The sequence below is a fragment of the Syngnathus floridae genome, chromosome 18 (assembly GCF_059516105.1).
Source record: "Syngnathus floridae isolate MCC-2025c chromosome 18, RoL_Sflo_1.0, whole genome shotgun sequence".
Classification (NCBI taxonomy): domain Eukaryota; kingdom Metazoa; phylum Chordata; class Actinopteri; order Syngnathiformes; family Syngnathidae; genus Syngnathus; species Syngnathus floridae.
This window is the reverse complement of record NC_142430.1, coordinates 7,990,865-8,006,271: the sequence shown is the minus strand read 5'-3', so window position 1 is coordinate 8,006,271 and position 15,407 is coordinate 7,990,865. Positions and strand designations below refer to the sequence as shown.

The 15,407-nt window shown below is 46.8% G+C and overlaps 2 protein-coding genes and 1 long non-coding RNA gene across 4 annotated transcripts; 2 read left to right on the top strand and 1 right to left on the bottom strand.

Moving 5' to 3' along the window:
* Positions 1-184: 184 nt before the first annotated feature.
* afap1l2 (actin filament associated protein 1 like 2) lies at positions 185-13,724 on the bottom strand. Its single transcript, XM_088359103.1, has 19 exons — positions 13,541-13,724; positions 9,486-9,614; positions 8,179-8,244; positions 7,455-7,537; positions 4,120-4,231; positions 3,826-4,040; positions 3,577-3,756; positions 3,429-3,515; positions 3,293-3,374; positions 3,121-3,225; positions 2,849-3,060; positions 2,276-2,421; positions 2,087-2,198; positions 1,787-2,026; positions 1,453-1,711; positions 989-1,162; positions 724-911; positions 494-649; positions 185-420 (listed from the first exon to the last, which is right to left on the bottom strand). Exons 1-19 carry the CDS (start codon positions 13,554-13,556, stop codon positions 394-396), a joined length of 2,589 nt encoding a protein of 862 aa, XP_088215229.1. The 5' UTR covers positions 13,557-13,724; the 3' UTR covers positions 185-393.
* LOC148382784 (uncharacterized) lies at positions 3,582-15,364 on the top strand. Of its 2 annotated transcripts, XR_015853884.1 has the most exons (4): positions 3,582-4,077; positions 4,298-4,390; positions 4,536-4,621; positions 13,288-15,364. It is a non-coding gene; the product is annotated as an uncharacterized LOC148382784 (long non-coding RNA). The 2 variants fall into 2 exon arrangements; XR_015853883.1 differs by having other exon boundaries at positions 3,582-4,390.
* LOC148382786 (kelch repeat and BTB domain-containing protein 13) lies at positions 5,541-8,257 on the top strand. The gene has a single exon (XM_088359108.1). It carries the CDS (start codon positions 5,876-5,878, stop codon positions 7,367-7,369), a length of 1,494 nt encoding a protein of 497 aa, XP_088215234.1. The 5' UTR covers positions 5,541-5,875; the 3' UTR covers positions 7,370-8,257.
* Positions 15,365-15,407: the final 43 nt, after the last annotated feature.

Sequence of the window (15,407 nt, the reverse complement as noted above, 5' to 3'; positions counted from 1 at the left end):
AGAAAGAGGAGTGTGTGTGTGTGTATGGGTGGATTCTGGCAAGCCTCTGGTAAGTAGAGAAAAAAAAATTCTGCTTATTGTAATTTCTACTGCTTAAATTGTTGTTGCAGGTGACGCGTGACAGGACGGCCTGCTGCGGATGGCCGGCTCGACACAAAAGACTGGTGGCATTTTTTTGGTCAGTATTTATTTGAATAAAAAGTGCGTTTTTTTTTAGCTAGCAATACAGACCCCTCACCCCCCCCCAACAAAGGCAGAATAAATGATGTGCTTATTTACATTTAGCTACCAGCATAAATGTCGATCCAAGCTACAATCTCCAGGATGACTCGTAGCCAATTCAAGACCGTTCGTGCTTTCAAACTTTCGGCGCTTTTCAGTGTACAAGGGGCTTTAAGTGGTGGACTTCCTTTCCCACTCCTGTAACGACAAAGCACGATTGAATTAAATCAAAATTCTGATGTCATTCCAACAAATTCTTGCACCGGCTCACTTTGGCTTTCTGCAGCACTTTGCCTTTAGTGGCCATGATGGACGCCGGTCTGTTCTTAAGTGCGCTGGCTGAATTGACGGGAGATGCCGGATCTGCGTTGGTGGGACCGCCGGATGTTTGACAGGGCGAGGACGGGGGCTGCGTCACCGTTTTCATCTGAGGGCGAGCAAAAAAATGTGAGCTAACTTGTGTTCGTGTTTACCAACTTCTTCAGGTTGATGGCGGCTGACCGTGGACGGGTCCGGAAGGTTGCTGTCCAGCGTGGTCCCCAGCGTGAAGGGCCCGGCCTCCACCTTCTTCAGGTTCTCCTTGACTTCCACCAGCCGTAGCTCCACCTCCACACGCCTCCGCTCCGCTTCCCGACTGGCCTCCTCGATCTGCTTCAGCCGAGCTTCCAGTGAGCTTTGCTGCTTGGCATCTGAAACCAACGTGCAGGAGCCCGCTCAGGCAAGCAGACATTTTTTGGGGGGGCAAAAGAGTTGGACAATAATTTACCTTGACAGGCGCTGAGCTCCTCTTTGGTTTCCCTCCGTTCCTTCTTGAGGCCGGCCAGGCTGCTCCTGACCTCGTCGCGCTCTCGCTCCAGTCGCTCGCGCTCGTCGCTGTAGCGCACCAAGTCCGCCTCGGTGCGTTTCTTGCCCAGCTTCCCCTCGACGGCACCGGAGCAACCTGGAAGTCAGCACTTTTTATTTCTCGGTATACAAAATCATTTTGCCACTATTTTTTTTAAGCATTGATTTACATTTTTGATTAATTTTTGTTTTATTATTAATTCAAAAGTGATCGATTTTATGCTATACTTTTAGCATCTAGTTTGAAGAGGAGGAATTTTTGATAGTGTTCCTAAAATTGTGACCATGTGTGCTGATGTAGGAGAGGCAGCCTACCACATGAGGGAGCCAACCAATTTTTTTTGTTCCTTCCTTGATGGAAAACCCGAATGCTACGTCACCCCTCACCTGTGCTGAAGGCTTTAGGTCGTGGCGGTTGAGGACTGAGAGGAAAGCCAGAGGCTGTTTGAAGAGTCAACGTTTTCTGGACCCCCGAGGGGCTCAGCGTCCTCTTGGGGGGCTCCTGGCTGTGCGGCAGGGCTTTGGAATTTGGCGGAGCTTGCCGCTGTGTGGGAGTGGTGGGAGTCGTGCAATGCTCTTCTTCTGTTTTGGCCGACTCGTTTGAATTAGATGCTGCTTCGGGTTCTGCCGGGTTGTTTGGATTGACCTGGAATGGAAGCGCCAGAGTTTCTTGCCAGCCTTTTAACGTCAAATCAAAAGCTACTTTGAGGTACGAGGTTACCTCGTTTAGTTTCAAAGGCTCTTTGCGTTCCTCTGAGGGCTCAGGGGATTCTCCTGATGTTTGCTTTCCACCACCTGCCACCGTATGCAAAAAAGACCGCACCGGCACCAGGTCGAGGTACACCCGATTTTCAGGTTCCTCATCTTGAGCCAAGTCCTTATGTGCGTCCTTTGCGGACATTTCACGATGCTCTTCAATGTCCTTTTCATCACTCAGTGGAAGACAGCCAGCAACAATATCCTGGAAAAAAAAAAAGTTAAATTTTCTGGGTTTTTTTCTTCTTCTTCTTTCTTAACACACCTCTGGATCAGCGATTGAGGCTACGTCATCATACAGCTCATCCGGGTTCTGCTGGGCGGAGGGCAGGGCGTCAATATAGTTGTTTGGCTCGGAGAAGCGCCTCTGCATCAAGCTGGAGCCGCAAAGAAACATTTGAAATCTTAGCACGCCGACTTGTTTTTGGGGTTCAATATTTTTGTCTTGTCCTACTAAAATGAAGTCTTTGCCGCGTTGACGATACTGGTGATCCTCTCGGCGTTGACGTAGTCGTAGGTGAGCTCCTCCGGGTCTGTCTTGCTCCCCGTCTGGGACAATAAGAGGCCCAGCCAGTGGCCCATGACGGCTGACGTTTTGGCCTGGAAAACATTTCGGTTCTTACTCCCTAAAGATTTAGGCGTGGCCAAAAAGTGGGATTTATGCTTGTCGGAATATGTCCTAAGAAGCTGAGACGTGAAATACTTTTGTTGATGCTCAAATATGCAGCAGGGAGAAACTGGAGGGCTTTTTCCATGACCAAATCCCACGACATCCCCACCCTCCACCAGACACACACACATGGACCACCCTTACTCCAGTGAGGACAGTGTTTACTTCATGTAACCATGCACCCGGCGTCTTATAAAAATGCTGACTTTTTTTTTTTTCACTCCAGACATTTTTCTTCATCCTGGATCTGTTTTCGCCGAAAGTGAGCCCACCTCCCAAACCACGTGAGCACTCAAATATTTATCCTCAAGTTATCCAGGAGTTATTTGAATTTTTTTTTACAGCGGTTCCAAGTACCTCCAGGGTCGCCAGCTGCATGCCGCTCATTTCGATCCGGAAGGAGTAGAGGCGTTCCGGGCTGGGGTCCGGCCAAACCTGGCAGCCCTCGAGCCTCACGGCAGGTTGGCTCACTTTGTTCTTATTCTTGTCCTGGTAGAACCACAGCTGACCGTTCTTGACCAGGCACCAGCACGTCCGCCACTGGCTGTTCACCAGCACGTTGAGGTAGCCTGATGGAAGATGGTCCAATGAGTTTTGCAGGAGAACCTCCAAATTTATGCCCAACTCACCGGAAGTTTCCACGCATTTCTCGGCGCTCTCCAACGACGAGACTTTTTTCTTTCCGATGTTCATCAGGTTGCTGAACTTCAAACCTGCGCTGTATTTTTTCTTCACTGGAAGTGGACGAGGACGCTCAGCAGTCGCACTTGCCTTTGTTTGTATTTTAGCGCGGAAGCTCACCATCCCTCTCGGGGGTCTCGGCGTGGCCGTCGGTGCTGCTGCCGCTTTCCGAAGCCGCCGAGTGTCGCTCGCCGACCTCCCCCTGTCGAAACCCCAGTTTTGAGTGGAAGAAATCTTCTCATTCCATATCTCTCACCTTAGTGCAAATGAGCCTTGGCGAGTCAGAAACAGAATGCTGCAAGTCGCCGTTTTCAACCGGCTTGGGACTGATCTCCTGGATCACCTGGTGAGCGAAACATTTGTTTTCCCTCAAATCCAGCAACTTGTTGAGAGCAAAAGCTCACCTTGAGCCACTGCTCCGTTTGTTCCTTGCTCTGCAGCCCCAGCACGATGGCCTCGCCGCCCACGGGGACGATCTTCAGCTTGTGCTCCTTCCTCTTGAGCTGCTTCTCCTTGTAGGTGACGCTGCAGCCCAGCAGGCTCACGTCCAACAGGGGCGTCTGCTCCTTGGAGCTCTTGTAGCACTGAAAGCAACAACAGGTACTTTTTACTTCTCAAATTCAAGCATCCGATTTAAATCGGGATGGAATTACCAGAAGTCGGTGCTCCTTGATGACGCACAGTTGCTTGGCCCACTGGCCCAGCCACTTTTTCCTCCACAGGAAGGCACAAATACGCGCATCTTTCATCAACTCGATGGACGCCTCGGCCGAGGGCCACTGGTGCTGCGCCGACAGCGACTTCCCCCTGGTGGCCGATTCGTCCTCGTCGTAGGACTCGTACGAGCTGCTGACGGCCTCGCCGTCGTCTGGTGAAGCCGAGAGCGACGCGCCGATGACTACGCGGTGAGTCGGAAAGACAGACGGGTAGCTACTGCTAACTCTTACCATTGACAGTTTCTTCATAAGGCTGAGCCTCCTCGTAGTAACTCTCGGAAGCTTCTGAGCAGGTCGCCGTCTGGACGAGCGTTAGGGGAAAAGGTTCTCGAGTCACCGCGCTCTGATGGATCAGAAGACAAACGTTGTGTGTTTGACATTTGAAACTGGCTTTTTATATTGACGATAGGTCCAAAAGAGATGGCGGGTGGGATCCAATGACATTACTGAAAAGCCGCCAGAAGATAAAAGCAAAGTTCTTCGAGGATCTATACACCAAAAGGTATTTCAACTATTCCATCGAGCACCAGAACAAATCAGGTGGCTTGGGCAAAGTAAACTTGGAAGAATTCTGCGAGTTCAACTAAGAAGGATTTTTTTTCCTGATTCTGATCAAACGTCTGATGTTAAATCTTCCACTTTCTCAGACTCCCTCCCAAGGCACGTACATTCCGCGGCAAGATCACAGAAATTCGAGACGGAGCAGATGAAGAGAGGAGCCCGAGGGAGGGAGGTTAGTGCAAAAGTAGTGAGCGTTTACAAAATTGATGGTCCAAATGTATTTTAATGTAGAAAAAAAAATGATCATAAGACATTGAAGTACTTTAGGTAGGCTAACAAAGCAATATACACAATGAAGCCGCCGCTAGAGTTTTACCCTCACTTCAAATTGGAGATTTTCACATTTGACCTGACAGGAACTTATAAAAATATCTGCTGGGTTTGTTTCTACTGTAAATCAGGCAGGAGTCAAAGCATCTGTTGTGAATTAAAACAAGGCGGCCTCCTGCCACGCCCCCTTCTCCCTATATTCCAAGACATTGACAGCATGCAAAGATGCTTTACTTTCACTTCAGCCCTGGCGTTTCATTTGACATAGTCAGCGACTGGCTCCAGCCAAAGGAACAAAAGCAAGCAGCGGGGGAGAGTGATCGGGGTGTGGCGGAGGGGCTCAGAAAAAAATACGAAAAGGCCCAGCAACATGGAAAATCCCCGGTTCCCATGCCAAGAATCTGCTGAAGCAAAAACACTCCAAATCTAGGAGCGTGTTTAGGAAGAATTGCTTTTTTTAAAAAAAAAAATCAGGTTCAATGAAATTAAATATTCTCATTGACTGTTTGCCAGTCAATGAGAATATTTAATATAAAAAAAATAAAACCAGACCAGCAGAATTTTCTAACATTTGCTTTTTTTTAAAAAATCAGGTTTAATTAAATTATATATTCTCATTAACTGTTTGCCAGCAATGAGAATATTTAATTTAAAAATAAAACCGGACCAAAATATCTAGGAGTGTGTTTTGGATTTTCTAACATTTGCTTTTTTTTTAAAAAAAAAAATCAGATTCAATTAAATTAAATATTCTCATTAACTGTTTGCCAGACAATGAGAATATTTAATAAAAAAAAAAAAAATTAAAGTAAAATATTTACAAGTCTAAAATAAGCTGTTATTTTATTTTATGGCCAATTAAAGAATTGCTTTCAAATTTGAGTCTACATACGTGTATACGAATAAAATCCCGACCTAGCCAATCAAACCGACTCACCCTCTGCGGACGTCTGCTTTCATTCCCCCCGGGGTGTCACCACCAAAGCGCCACGGTCGCTATCTATAGCCCAACTCTATTTTCAGCCCGTGCCGAGTCGACCCAATGGAACTCTTCAAACGTTTGTTTACCAGTCACGCGTCGTGGAGAGATGGATACATTTCAACTGGAGTGACACGGTTTCCGTTGTGAGAAACAAAGACCCGTTTCAGCGAGATTATGGACATGCCCGAGGGTTTGGCATCATCCAGTCGAGAGAAGAATGCGACCCTTGATCTGACGGGTCGAGTGAGGGTGAAGGTGGAAGACAGCTGGTTCGTTTTGGAGAGGGCCTTCCTAGCGAGGCACAGCAACTACTTCCGGGCGCTCTTCCAGTCAGGCATGCTGGAAAGTAAACAGGAGGAGCTCCACCTTAAAGGAGGGCTGCACGCAAGAGGGTTTCTCATCGCTCTTGCCGTCTGCAAAGGGGAGATTCCCACCCTGGCCGATCCGGACGAGCTGGTGGAGGCCGTGGAGTGCGCCGCCTTCCTGCAGGTGCCAACTTTAACTCGGCATCTTTGCGATATCGTGGATTCGGATACCTGCCTCCTGCTCTACCAGGCCGCCCACATCTTTGGGCTGGAGAAACTCTTCCATAGCGCCGCTCTTTTCCTCTGCGATGCATTCGAAGACTTGAAGGAAACGGCGGAGGCGACACTTCCTGAAGATCTGCTGCGTTATTCTGAGTCCTTATCCCCTGTGTCTTACGTCGCAATCGGTACCCATACCCCTTCCACGGAGCTGCTCCACGACACCTTCCGGGTCGTGTGCTACCTCGACGAGAAAGAAGAAGAGTGGAAGCATCTCACTCATCTCCCGACCATCTGCAGTACGTCCTTGTGCGGCGTGGCCGTGCTGGACAACCGCCTGTACATCGTCGGGGGAGTTTACGGTTATAACAAAGAAACCGTCGACGCCGCCTTCTGCTTTGACCCCGAGTCAGGGCTATGGACCTCACTTCCAGGACCTCACAGACCCAGACATGACTTCACCTTGCTGGGGCACGAGGGACGACTCTATGCCGTCGGAGGCGAGTTCCAGAAAAAGAACATCGCCACAGCAGAACGTTATGACCCTCAAAAAGCTGAGTGGACGTTCATACGAGAAGCTCCGAGGCCGGTAGCGTCAGCCGCCTGCGCTGTCGCCAGGCGGCGGATGTTTGTTTGCTTCTGGAAACCTCCCGATACCACGGATATTTACGAGTACGTGGCGCTCGAGGACGAGTGGAAGCTCACCACCACCTTGATCAGACCTCAGAGTTACGGCCACTGCATGGTGGCCCACAGGGACAACTTGTACGTGATGCGCAACGGGCCCTGCGACGACTTTCTCCGCTGTCTCATGGACTGCTACAACCTCACCACAGGCCAATGGACAGCCATGCCGGGGCACTACATCAACAGCAAGGGGGCGCTGTTCACCGCCGCCGTAAAAGGGGACTCGGCCCTCACGGTGAAACGCATGCTAACCCTGGAGTACGCCATCAACGCGAAGGAATGGAAGCCTCGAAGGCAGATGAAGGGTTTTCCAAAGGGCGGATCGTTATGGACGTGTTTACTTAGGCTTCCCAAGACAGGACCGGACTTCCCCCAGGTGGATGCACAGGGGAGGCAAAAGGAAATGCCTTTGAAAGACAGAACGGAACCACCGGTAGATGATATCCTGGAGGTCTAACCTTATTTGAAACTGGGATACATGAAGACTCCAATTCCAGAACCGTTTCAGTCCCAAAACTATTTGATATGATGTAGTCACTTACTGTTCTGGGCGGTGGCAGATTAGGAAGGCTCTTCTGTGGAACCGGCGCATGTTTGGATGCTTTTCCATTGACCGGGAGGTCTTCTGCAATGCAAAATTTGAAAGTAAACAAACAGCCAATGGATCCATAACAGCGCTTTTCACCATTCTGGGATGTCCAGATGTTCCACACCAGAGGGTGGATACCCGGACTCAAATCCGATGAGACCTGATCTGATCGAGGCGGTTTCGGATCACTTTTGGCCAGTTTGTTGACCTAGATTTCTTTCGAAATCAACCAAGCGAGGGTCGCTCTTACTGTATTCTGTCAAACGTGCGAACTAAGACCATGAGACAGACCTTCTCGAGTTGCTGCTCCGTCGAGGTTGTCCAACTGGGTCAGACGTTACAGCGGACATGAGTTATTGCACCTCGTGCTCGCCGGGACGCAATTCAAGTGAAAAGCCGAGAGGCGAGCTGGAGTCACAGACGACCCCAATCCCCCCCAACCCAACCCCACCGCCATTTCCTGTCTGTTTCTTCATAGCGCCTCGCCATCTGTAGCTGCCTTGTTTTGTTTGGACTACAAGAAAGAATTCCGTTTGAGACTCTTTTTCTCCTCCTGTGTTGTTCTTGAGTTTTGCTTCGAGTTGATTGCGATTTTTTTTCTAAGGGTGTTTTTTTTTTTTTTTATCACAGAGATGTCATGAAGCAAAATGACACCTGATTAAATTCAAAATGTTTACCTTTCTCCTGGTTTTCCTTGTTACCGACGACAACTTTGTTCATGTAGATGTATTCCTCATCCGCACCTGCGTGAAAGCCACAAAAAAATCAGAAAGAGCATAACTAAATATCTATCGACTTTGAAATAAGAAAAAACAGTCTAGGAATAAATAATTAATGTAGTCATTTTATTTATTAAAAAAAAGTTTTCCTAATTGAATTAATTTTCGCCGATCATCAAAAGACATCTTCAGGCGTTGCACCGCTTTGATATCGATATCTTGAGCGGAAAGTAAACACCAAAAAGAAAATCGAAAGTTTCTACCGCGCTATTTATAACCCGCTCAAAGGAAGCGAGCGTCCCCGGTGGATGAATGCGGCTTTGGAATAATCATACAGCCGAGAGCCAGGAGAGGAAGTGCTGAGGAACAAATCCAAGACCTGAACATGGAAAGGGAAGACTCTTCCAGTGTGTCGCTGTGACTTTTTCAACTTCATCGTGAACCTCACGGGACATTTCAGTTTTCATCGAGAGGGCCGTACTAGATTTAAGATCTGATTCATGATGGGCTCATTTGATATTAAATAAACATGGCGGCCGGGAAAAAACCCAACTAAAAGGTCTTTCACACAATGTCATCATTAAAATAATAATTTTGCTTATTATATAAAAGGCGTGACTGGATGTGGTGAGTGACGTGGGTGCCGGCGAATCAAAGTTGGGAGGGGAAAAGCCCCAGATCAGCGTGACCACAAACAAAACCTTGGACTGATATTCTTCCCAACTTGCAATTTGTCATGTAGCAAATCTACGTCGCTCGCTTAACCGCAAACTTGCTTCTTACGTAACATGTGGTGGGTTCTCCATTTAATTTCCCACAAGTTCACCCAACGTTGAGTCAGCACTTGGCTATCGGACAAAACCTCCTCGTACTTATTTTGCTATCTGCCTAAGCGCCGTGTAATTATGACACTCTCACAGGCCCTGACCATCAGATACACTCCGACTGAAAGCTTGTTTGCAAAATTACCCCGGCGTTTAATTGGAGAACATTCGCCAAAATGTTTATTTTCCCTCTTCGGGGCTCTGACGCTGAAAACACAAAACTGCTGGTGGGCCGATTTTATTTATGGGGACTGGAAGACTTTCCGTGCGAATTTTTCAGCGTGTATTGTTTCAACGTGTTCTCACGAGGGAAATCGGACGAGTGTTGACACCAGAAGCCTCTTTGCTTGAAGAGCTGCAAAAGCTGCTGTCATATCGGATTTTATTTCTTAATTCTACCCGGCAACAAGCCTCCTAAACGTATTTTTTTTTTGCTGATACCGTTGGACGCAGTGTAGGACTGGAGTAGGTCGGAAAGCAATCCCTTGTGGATGGTGGCGTTCCCAGTCAGGGTCTCTTTGTCTAGGATGAGCAGGAAGTGGTGGAGCTCCATGAGGAGCTGGTCCAGCACTGCAAACACAAAGAATGAAAATAAAGCAGTCAGGGAGGATTTGTCTGTTAACGCTCGGACTTCACGCCAGCGTTTAGCATGGGAGAGAACGACTTTGCAGCCCTGACGTGCCTCCCACGCGGGACCTTCAGGGTCACGCCGTGTGGGGAGCTCTTTGTGTGTCTGCTGGCTTCGTGAAAAGCATCGCGAGGATGAAAGACGTTCTTAAAGGAGAAGGTGGAGCAGATGTTTGGACTTTTTAGACCTCACCGTTCTAATTAGCAAATATCCTGCTAAGCATTTCCTTGTCATCAAGCACGTCTTTTGAAAGTGAAGGCGAGAGAGAAAATTGCGACGTCCAGAAATAAACCAAGCCCGCAGTCAGACGAGGGCTCGGCTTCCAAAGAAGAACCTCAAAGGTCAGACGCCGACCGCTAACCCAGCCTTCAAAGTGACAATACGGGGAACACAAGGTGTCCAATGCTGAGCTTCAGATGATGAGAGGAGCTCCCTCCCTTCTCTTCACCCCTCCCCAACCCTTTTTTTTAATGACTCCTGCTCACGCTGGGTCAACTTCTCCCGAGGGGCCCCGTGTGAGGAGCAAAATACTGGAAGAGCCTTTCACAACAGGAAAGCACAAAATTGCCCGACAGAAGTCAGAAACATTTCAGGCTCGGTTCGAAACTGAACGTGAAGAGCACCCAATTTGATTTTCGCTTTCCCATTGCTCTGCTTCCACTTGTTTGTTTGCATAAGTTGACTCAGATGAACTTTTGGGTGCAAGGAGGGAGGGGGGGGGGCCTGGGAAACAGAGTCAGCTGACAGGACACGGCGCTCCGCAGTCGCCGTTTCTTCTCCGCCTGAAGTTGCGCTTCCTGTTTTGATTCATTCACGAATTCAATCAATAACTTTAGTGATATCGATTTGCCTTCTACTGCTGGATAATTGGATCAATTATGATCAAATACATAAATAATGTTCCTAATTGAATTCATGTCATCGTGCTTTATAGTGTTTTGCTTTTTGTGTAATTTAGGGCAAAAATTGTTTTGTCAGTGATGCAATGTTTTTGCGGTTTGTCACGAATACGATTTGAATTAAGCAACGAAATTGGGGAAGGGGGGGGGCGGGTTGTTGTCGTTAAAGTCAGCGCAGTGATGCAACAAAGTGAGACGATATGGAAGATGTTTGGAGGCTTTTCGGACACTTCCAAAATGTCCTCTAGGGATGAATCACACTTTGTATTTTGGGATGCGGCACGGCGCACATGTGGAAAATAGCAGCAGATGTGCTCACACGGCTCTTTTCACATCTGGCCTTGCCACACTGCCCTTTTTTTTTTAATCCTGTCCTCACTGCGTCTGTTTTCATTTATCAGTTTGGCCTTTCTGTAGAAATTTGTAGGAAAAGATGCTTTTAATTATTGAATTGCATTTCATGTCATGTCATCACGTGCTCAGGATTTTGATGAATAATCAGAAAATTGGAAGGAATTGGTGTTTTATTTACAATCTTTTTATTTTCTCCACAACTTGTGTAGTCTGCCAATGAAACAAACGGGAAACGGGCACAAGAAGTTGAAGTGAAACGAGACGTTGGCTCTGACCTCCTCAATGTGCTTGTTTTGATCGTTGCAGAGAAGAAGACGTTTAATTTAACTCATGCTGGTGCCCCGAGAGAAACTTGTCTGACTTGAAAAACTGGCCTGTGGAAAGTTAAACACTTCTTTGACCTCCATTGTTTGCTGGCCATAAATGCTTTTAATATACAAAATAATAAATCCGCATTTGTAGGAGAAGCGTGGCAAAATAGTTTGCAAGCGCCGCCTGTGTAAAATAAACATCTGCAGCTAAGACATGGTGATTACAATAAGCCGCAAGTCCAAAGTAGCATCCAAATCTTCTCGCAAAAGCAAATAAGTAGCATTGTAATTCCAGTGTAGTTCTTCCAAATCAAGTGGCTCCGACTCAACTTCTATCCTGCTGTTTTTTTTTTTTTTTTCCTTCTCAGTCTCGCTGTCACTTGATGCAATCTTTGGACACTTCATTAGGTACCCTAGCGGGTAGTGAAAGGGTTAGCCTTTTTTATAGGTCGTTTGGACCGGTAGCAGCCGCTGGCAAATAAAAACTAACTAGCAAGGCGTCTTCAAAAGAACCCGATGCCAAACAACACCACACACGGCTTCTGTTGCCAGTAAAGTGGCAGGAACGCGTCTTTGGGCGCCCGCGGGGGGCCACCGCCACCCGCTGCCAGGTAGCGAGCGGGAAGTCCGTTTTTCCTTTTCATCATTTTTACAGGCCGCTCCAGCTTCCTTAAATTACCTGTGAATCAACCCCCCCCCCTTCCCTCCCTTGGTTGACATACTTTCAAGTGAGGCTTAATTCTTTGGCCTACTTTGCTGAGCTTACTGTCACATTTTAAGTCTTAAACTTCAAGTGACTAAAGTAGCATTGAGGAAGTCACATCGAGGCCACGCTAAATTGAGTTATTCTCTGAATGTGGGAAAGAATTAATTCCCTGCTGTTAAAAAGTGGCGATCCTCCTAAAATAACATCCGTGTTGCAGGTGGATGTGTAAGCAGATGAGGTCGTTCCTCTTCTGCACTGAAACCAGCAGCTCTTGAGAAGCAACACACGATCCCTTGTCCCAAACAATGGCCGGCCTTGTCATCCCACCACCTGCCGTCCTCCCCTCGGAATGTTTTCCAGGTTTCCCTGACCGTGACAACCCCCCCGCTCACCCCCCCGCTCCCTCCCCGTCACCAACTGCCTGCTTCTCCCGCTGAGATCCGATTCAGGGTCCTGGTACTCCCGTCTTCGATTTCAGACGTGACACAATTCAAAGTGCACGTTGCTTTTCCTGTCCTTGACGTGACCTCATGTCACTTTTTGCTAACGTTAAGGCTACTTCTTGAATGGCATCAGGTGTTAGTCTGAATTTATTATGGTGTACCTCAAGGGTCCGTACTCAGCCCTATGCTTTTTCTTACTTACAATTTATCAGTTTTTTAGTCACCAGCAGATGGAAATAGAAAAACAATTTATGGATAGCCTTTTGGATTTTTGAAGAATAAAGCGAGCAAGCGATTTTGATTTAAAAAAAAAAAAAGACCATGAATGCTCATACTAAATAATCCAATGTCGCTGGGAAGGCTGAATGCCCCATTAATGAAATGACATGAAAAAATATGAAGTTGCCATCTTCTAACACTGCTCCATTGACACACACACAACAAGCGAGTGGGAGCAAACACAGACGGAGCGACACTTGTTTCTTTCAAAGCCTTCTGCTTCCAGTCCAGTTTGACTGCTGGACATTGTTCTTGACAAATAGAAGGCGAGAAGGGAAACCAGTTCATCAATGGAAAAACAACTCCATCACCGCAAAATCATTTCAGCTGTTATGTGTACAATTCGATTTTTCCCATCGCTCCGATAGGGAAGTGAAGTCGAACAAAAAGTGGCTGCGGCCGTGCTCATCCCAAATGGACAAATAATAACCACAGGAATGTGAGGAATGCCTTGAGAACAATGTCAGCGCTATTGGAATTGATTTTGCTCACAGTGCAAACAACTTTTAAACAAGATTGACTTTAAAATGAAAAAGATTGTGTGCTAGTAAAAAGTGCTTCATCCTAAACAGATGGAATTAAAAATGCAGAAAGTCCCCAGCCGTCTTCTTTATCCTCTGCAGAAACGACTAATATCACTGCTGTACTGAGAAACCCGGAAAGGAGCTGAGCATGTATGTGCAGTGTATCTCATTCTGCCCCCTGGTGGCCAACAATGCAGAGAAAGTGAAGACACTGAATGTGGTTTTCGTAATTTTCCCCACCGGGAAACCGTAACCCCAATGTGGACTGCGCTTAAAATCACTTTGACGTGCATGACGTGAGTTTCGGCATCTGTCCACCTCACGTGAAACTTCAACTTTCCTCGTCCCTTACCTTTGTGCTTGTCCATTCCCCCTTGTCCCGAGGCGTCCCGCTCCACTCATACAAGCCGACTGTCCCTAAAGTCTTCAGACAAGAGTGACGGACCCCGGGAAACACCTTACTGACTCGGGTAGCGGCAGCCGGCTCTCCACGTCCTCTCCTACTCTGTGCGATGTGGTGAGTGGCGCTCGCTTCCTCCTCCTTCTCCCTTGCCTGCAGCATCCACACACACACACACACCAAAACCACTCGGAAACTCCCCTTTCGAGTTAAAGTCCAAGTATGCCTCATGAGAAAATAAAGATGGTACTTGCACGATTTTTGAAAACACGTCCCCGTATTTGTTCAGTGGATTTGAAAAAGTCTACACACCCCCTGTTGTGATAATGATTACAAAATAGACCAGGATGAAGTATTTCAAAATGTTCACATGAATTGTGAGTTTGCTTTCGTGGGTGGGGTGTAACAAAAAAACGATTTGAATCGGCAAATCGGGTTTGATTGAAGCGACCTACAGCAAAGCGGGGTCCGATTTGTCTTTGGTCCGTTTTTGAATCATCTTCTGAGCTTTGTTATGCTCCAGCCGCATTCCTCTCATTCTTCCTCCCGCTCGCTGCTCTCCCACGGGCTCCCTGTAAGGTTCACAACTTTGCACATGTTAAAAAAAAAAAAATGAAGTCATGGCAGCACGGTTGAATATGAACGTTGCGTTCGTCTAATATTATTCCGATGACTTTAAAGCCGCCGATTTAATGGAAAGTAAACATTCATGTAGAGTGGCAAAATAAGACGAGGATAAAGAATATATGTCAGTGATATTTGTCAAAACTAGTAAACGATTCGTCATCTCAGCGTGAGCTCCAAGCAGAGGGTGGTCTAAGCCCTTCACGCCCCCTCTCGCGTCCACGGCAGACAAAGTGTCTTGTTAATAATCCAGCTAGGGGAATTCCTGGAGTGCAACAGACCTTTTGGAAGATCTCAAGCTGCTTGGGTGGCGTTGAGTCTTTAGAGATTGTTTTTTTTTTTAAATACAGACAGTGATTTACATTCGCTGGCTGGAGTTTGTCCACGAAGGAGCAAAAAAAAAAAAAAGTGCATGTTTTAAGAAGCCTTTTTCTTCCTGCTCGCGACAGTCACATAAAAAGCATTCCTCTCCAGTGAATCACAGGTTAAAGGTCACTGAATCAACTCTAAATTGAACCCTAGTCAATTCTTGGGCCTCGGCCAAGTTGGTGCAAAAGAAAAGACCCTCCTAACCTCGTCGCCTCCTCAGGCTTTCATTTGGACATTTTCATCTAATCTGGTGCCTGGGCTGACTGTTACGTCTGGGAATTTCCAAAGACAAGTGAGCCGAGCGTCTCTTTTGGCGGCCTCCACGTTGTTTGGGGAACAGGGAGAGCAAACACCTTGTGGAGATGAGACGAGCGTGCGGTGCAGGGTTTCGTTAACCCTGCTGGAAAATAGGGAGGGGTTCTTAAATGACGCGTATATTTCATGACATTTTTATGTATTTAAATTACAATTTCAACATTTGCAACACTGACTTTAAGCTAAGTGGGAAAAAAAACGTACACAAATAAACATTAAATCATGAAAATACTCCATAGCATCTTTACATTGGCACTTTCCATACAGATAAAAAAAATAGTTAATACAATACTTAATAAAGCTTTGCAGCTTCTTTAAAATATTGCTTGGCACTGCCATCTTATGGTGAGAATAAAAGTATCTATTTTGGAGCTAGTGCGCATGCGCAAAACATTGCGCGTCTAAATGTTGTTAGAAATGATTATATTCTTATTTTAGTTTATTTCTGGTATCAATGTAGTACATAAAGATGAAAACACATCGAAATAAAATGTAGTTTTGTTGTAAAATA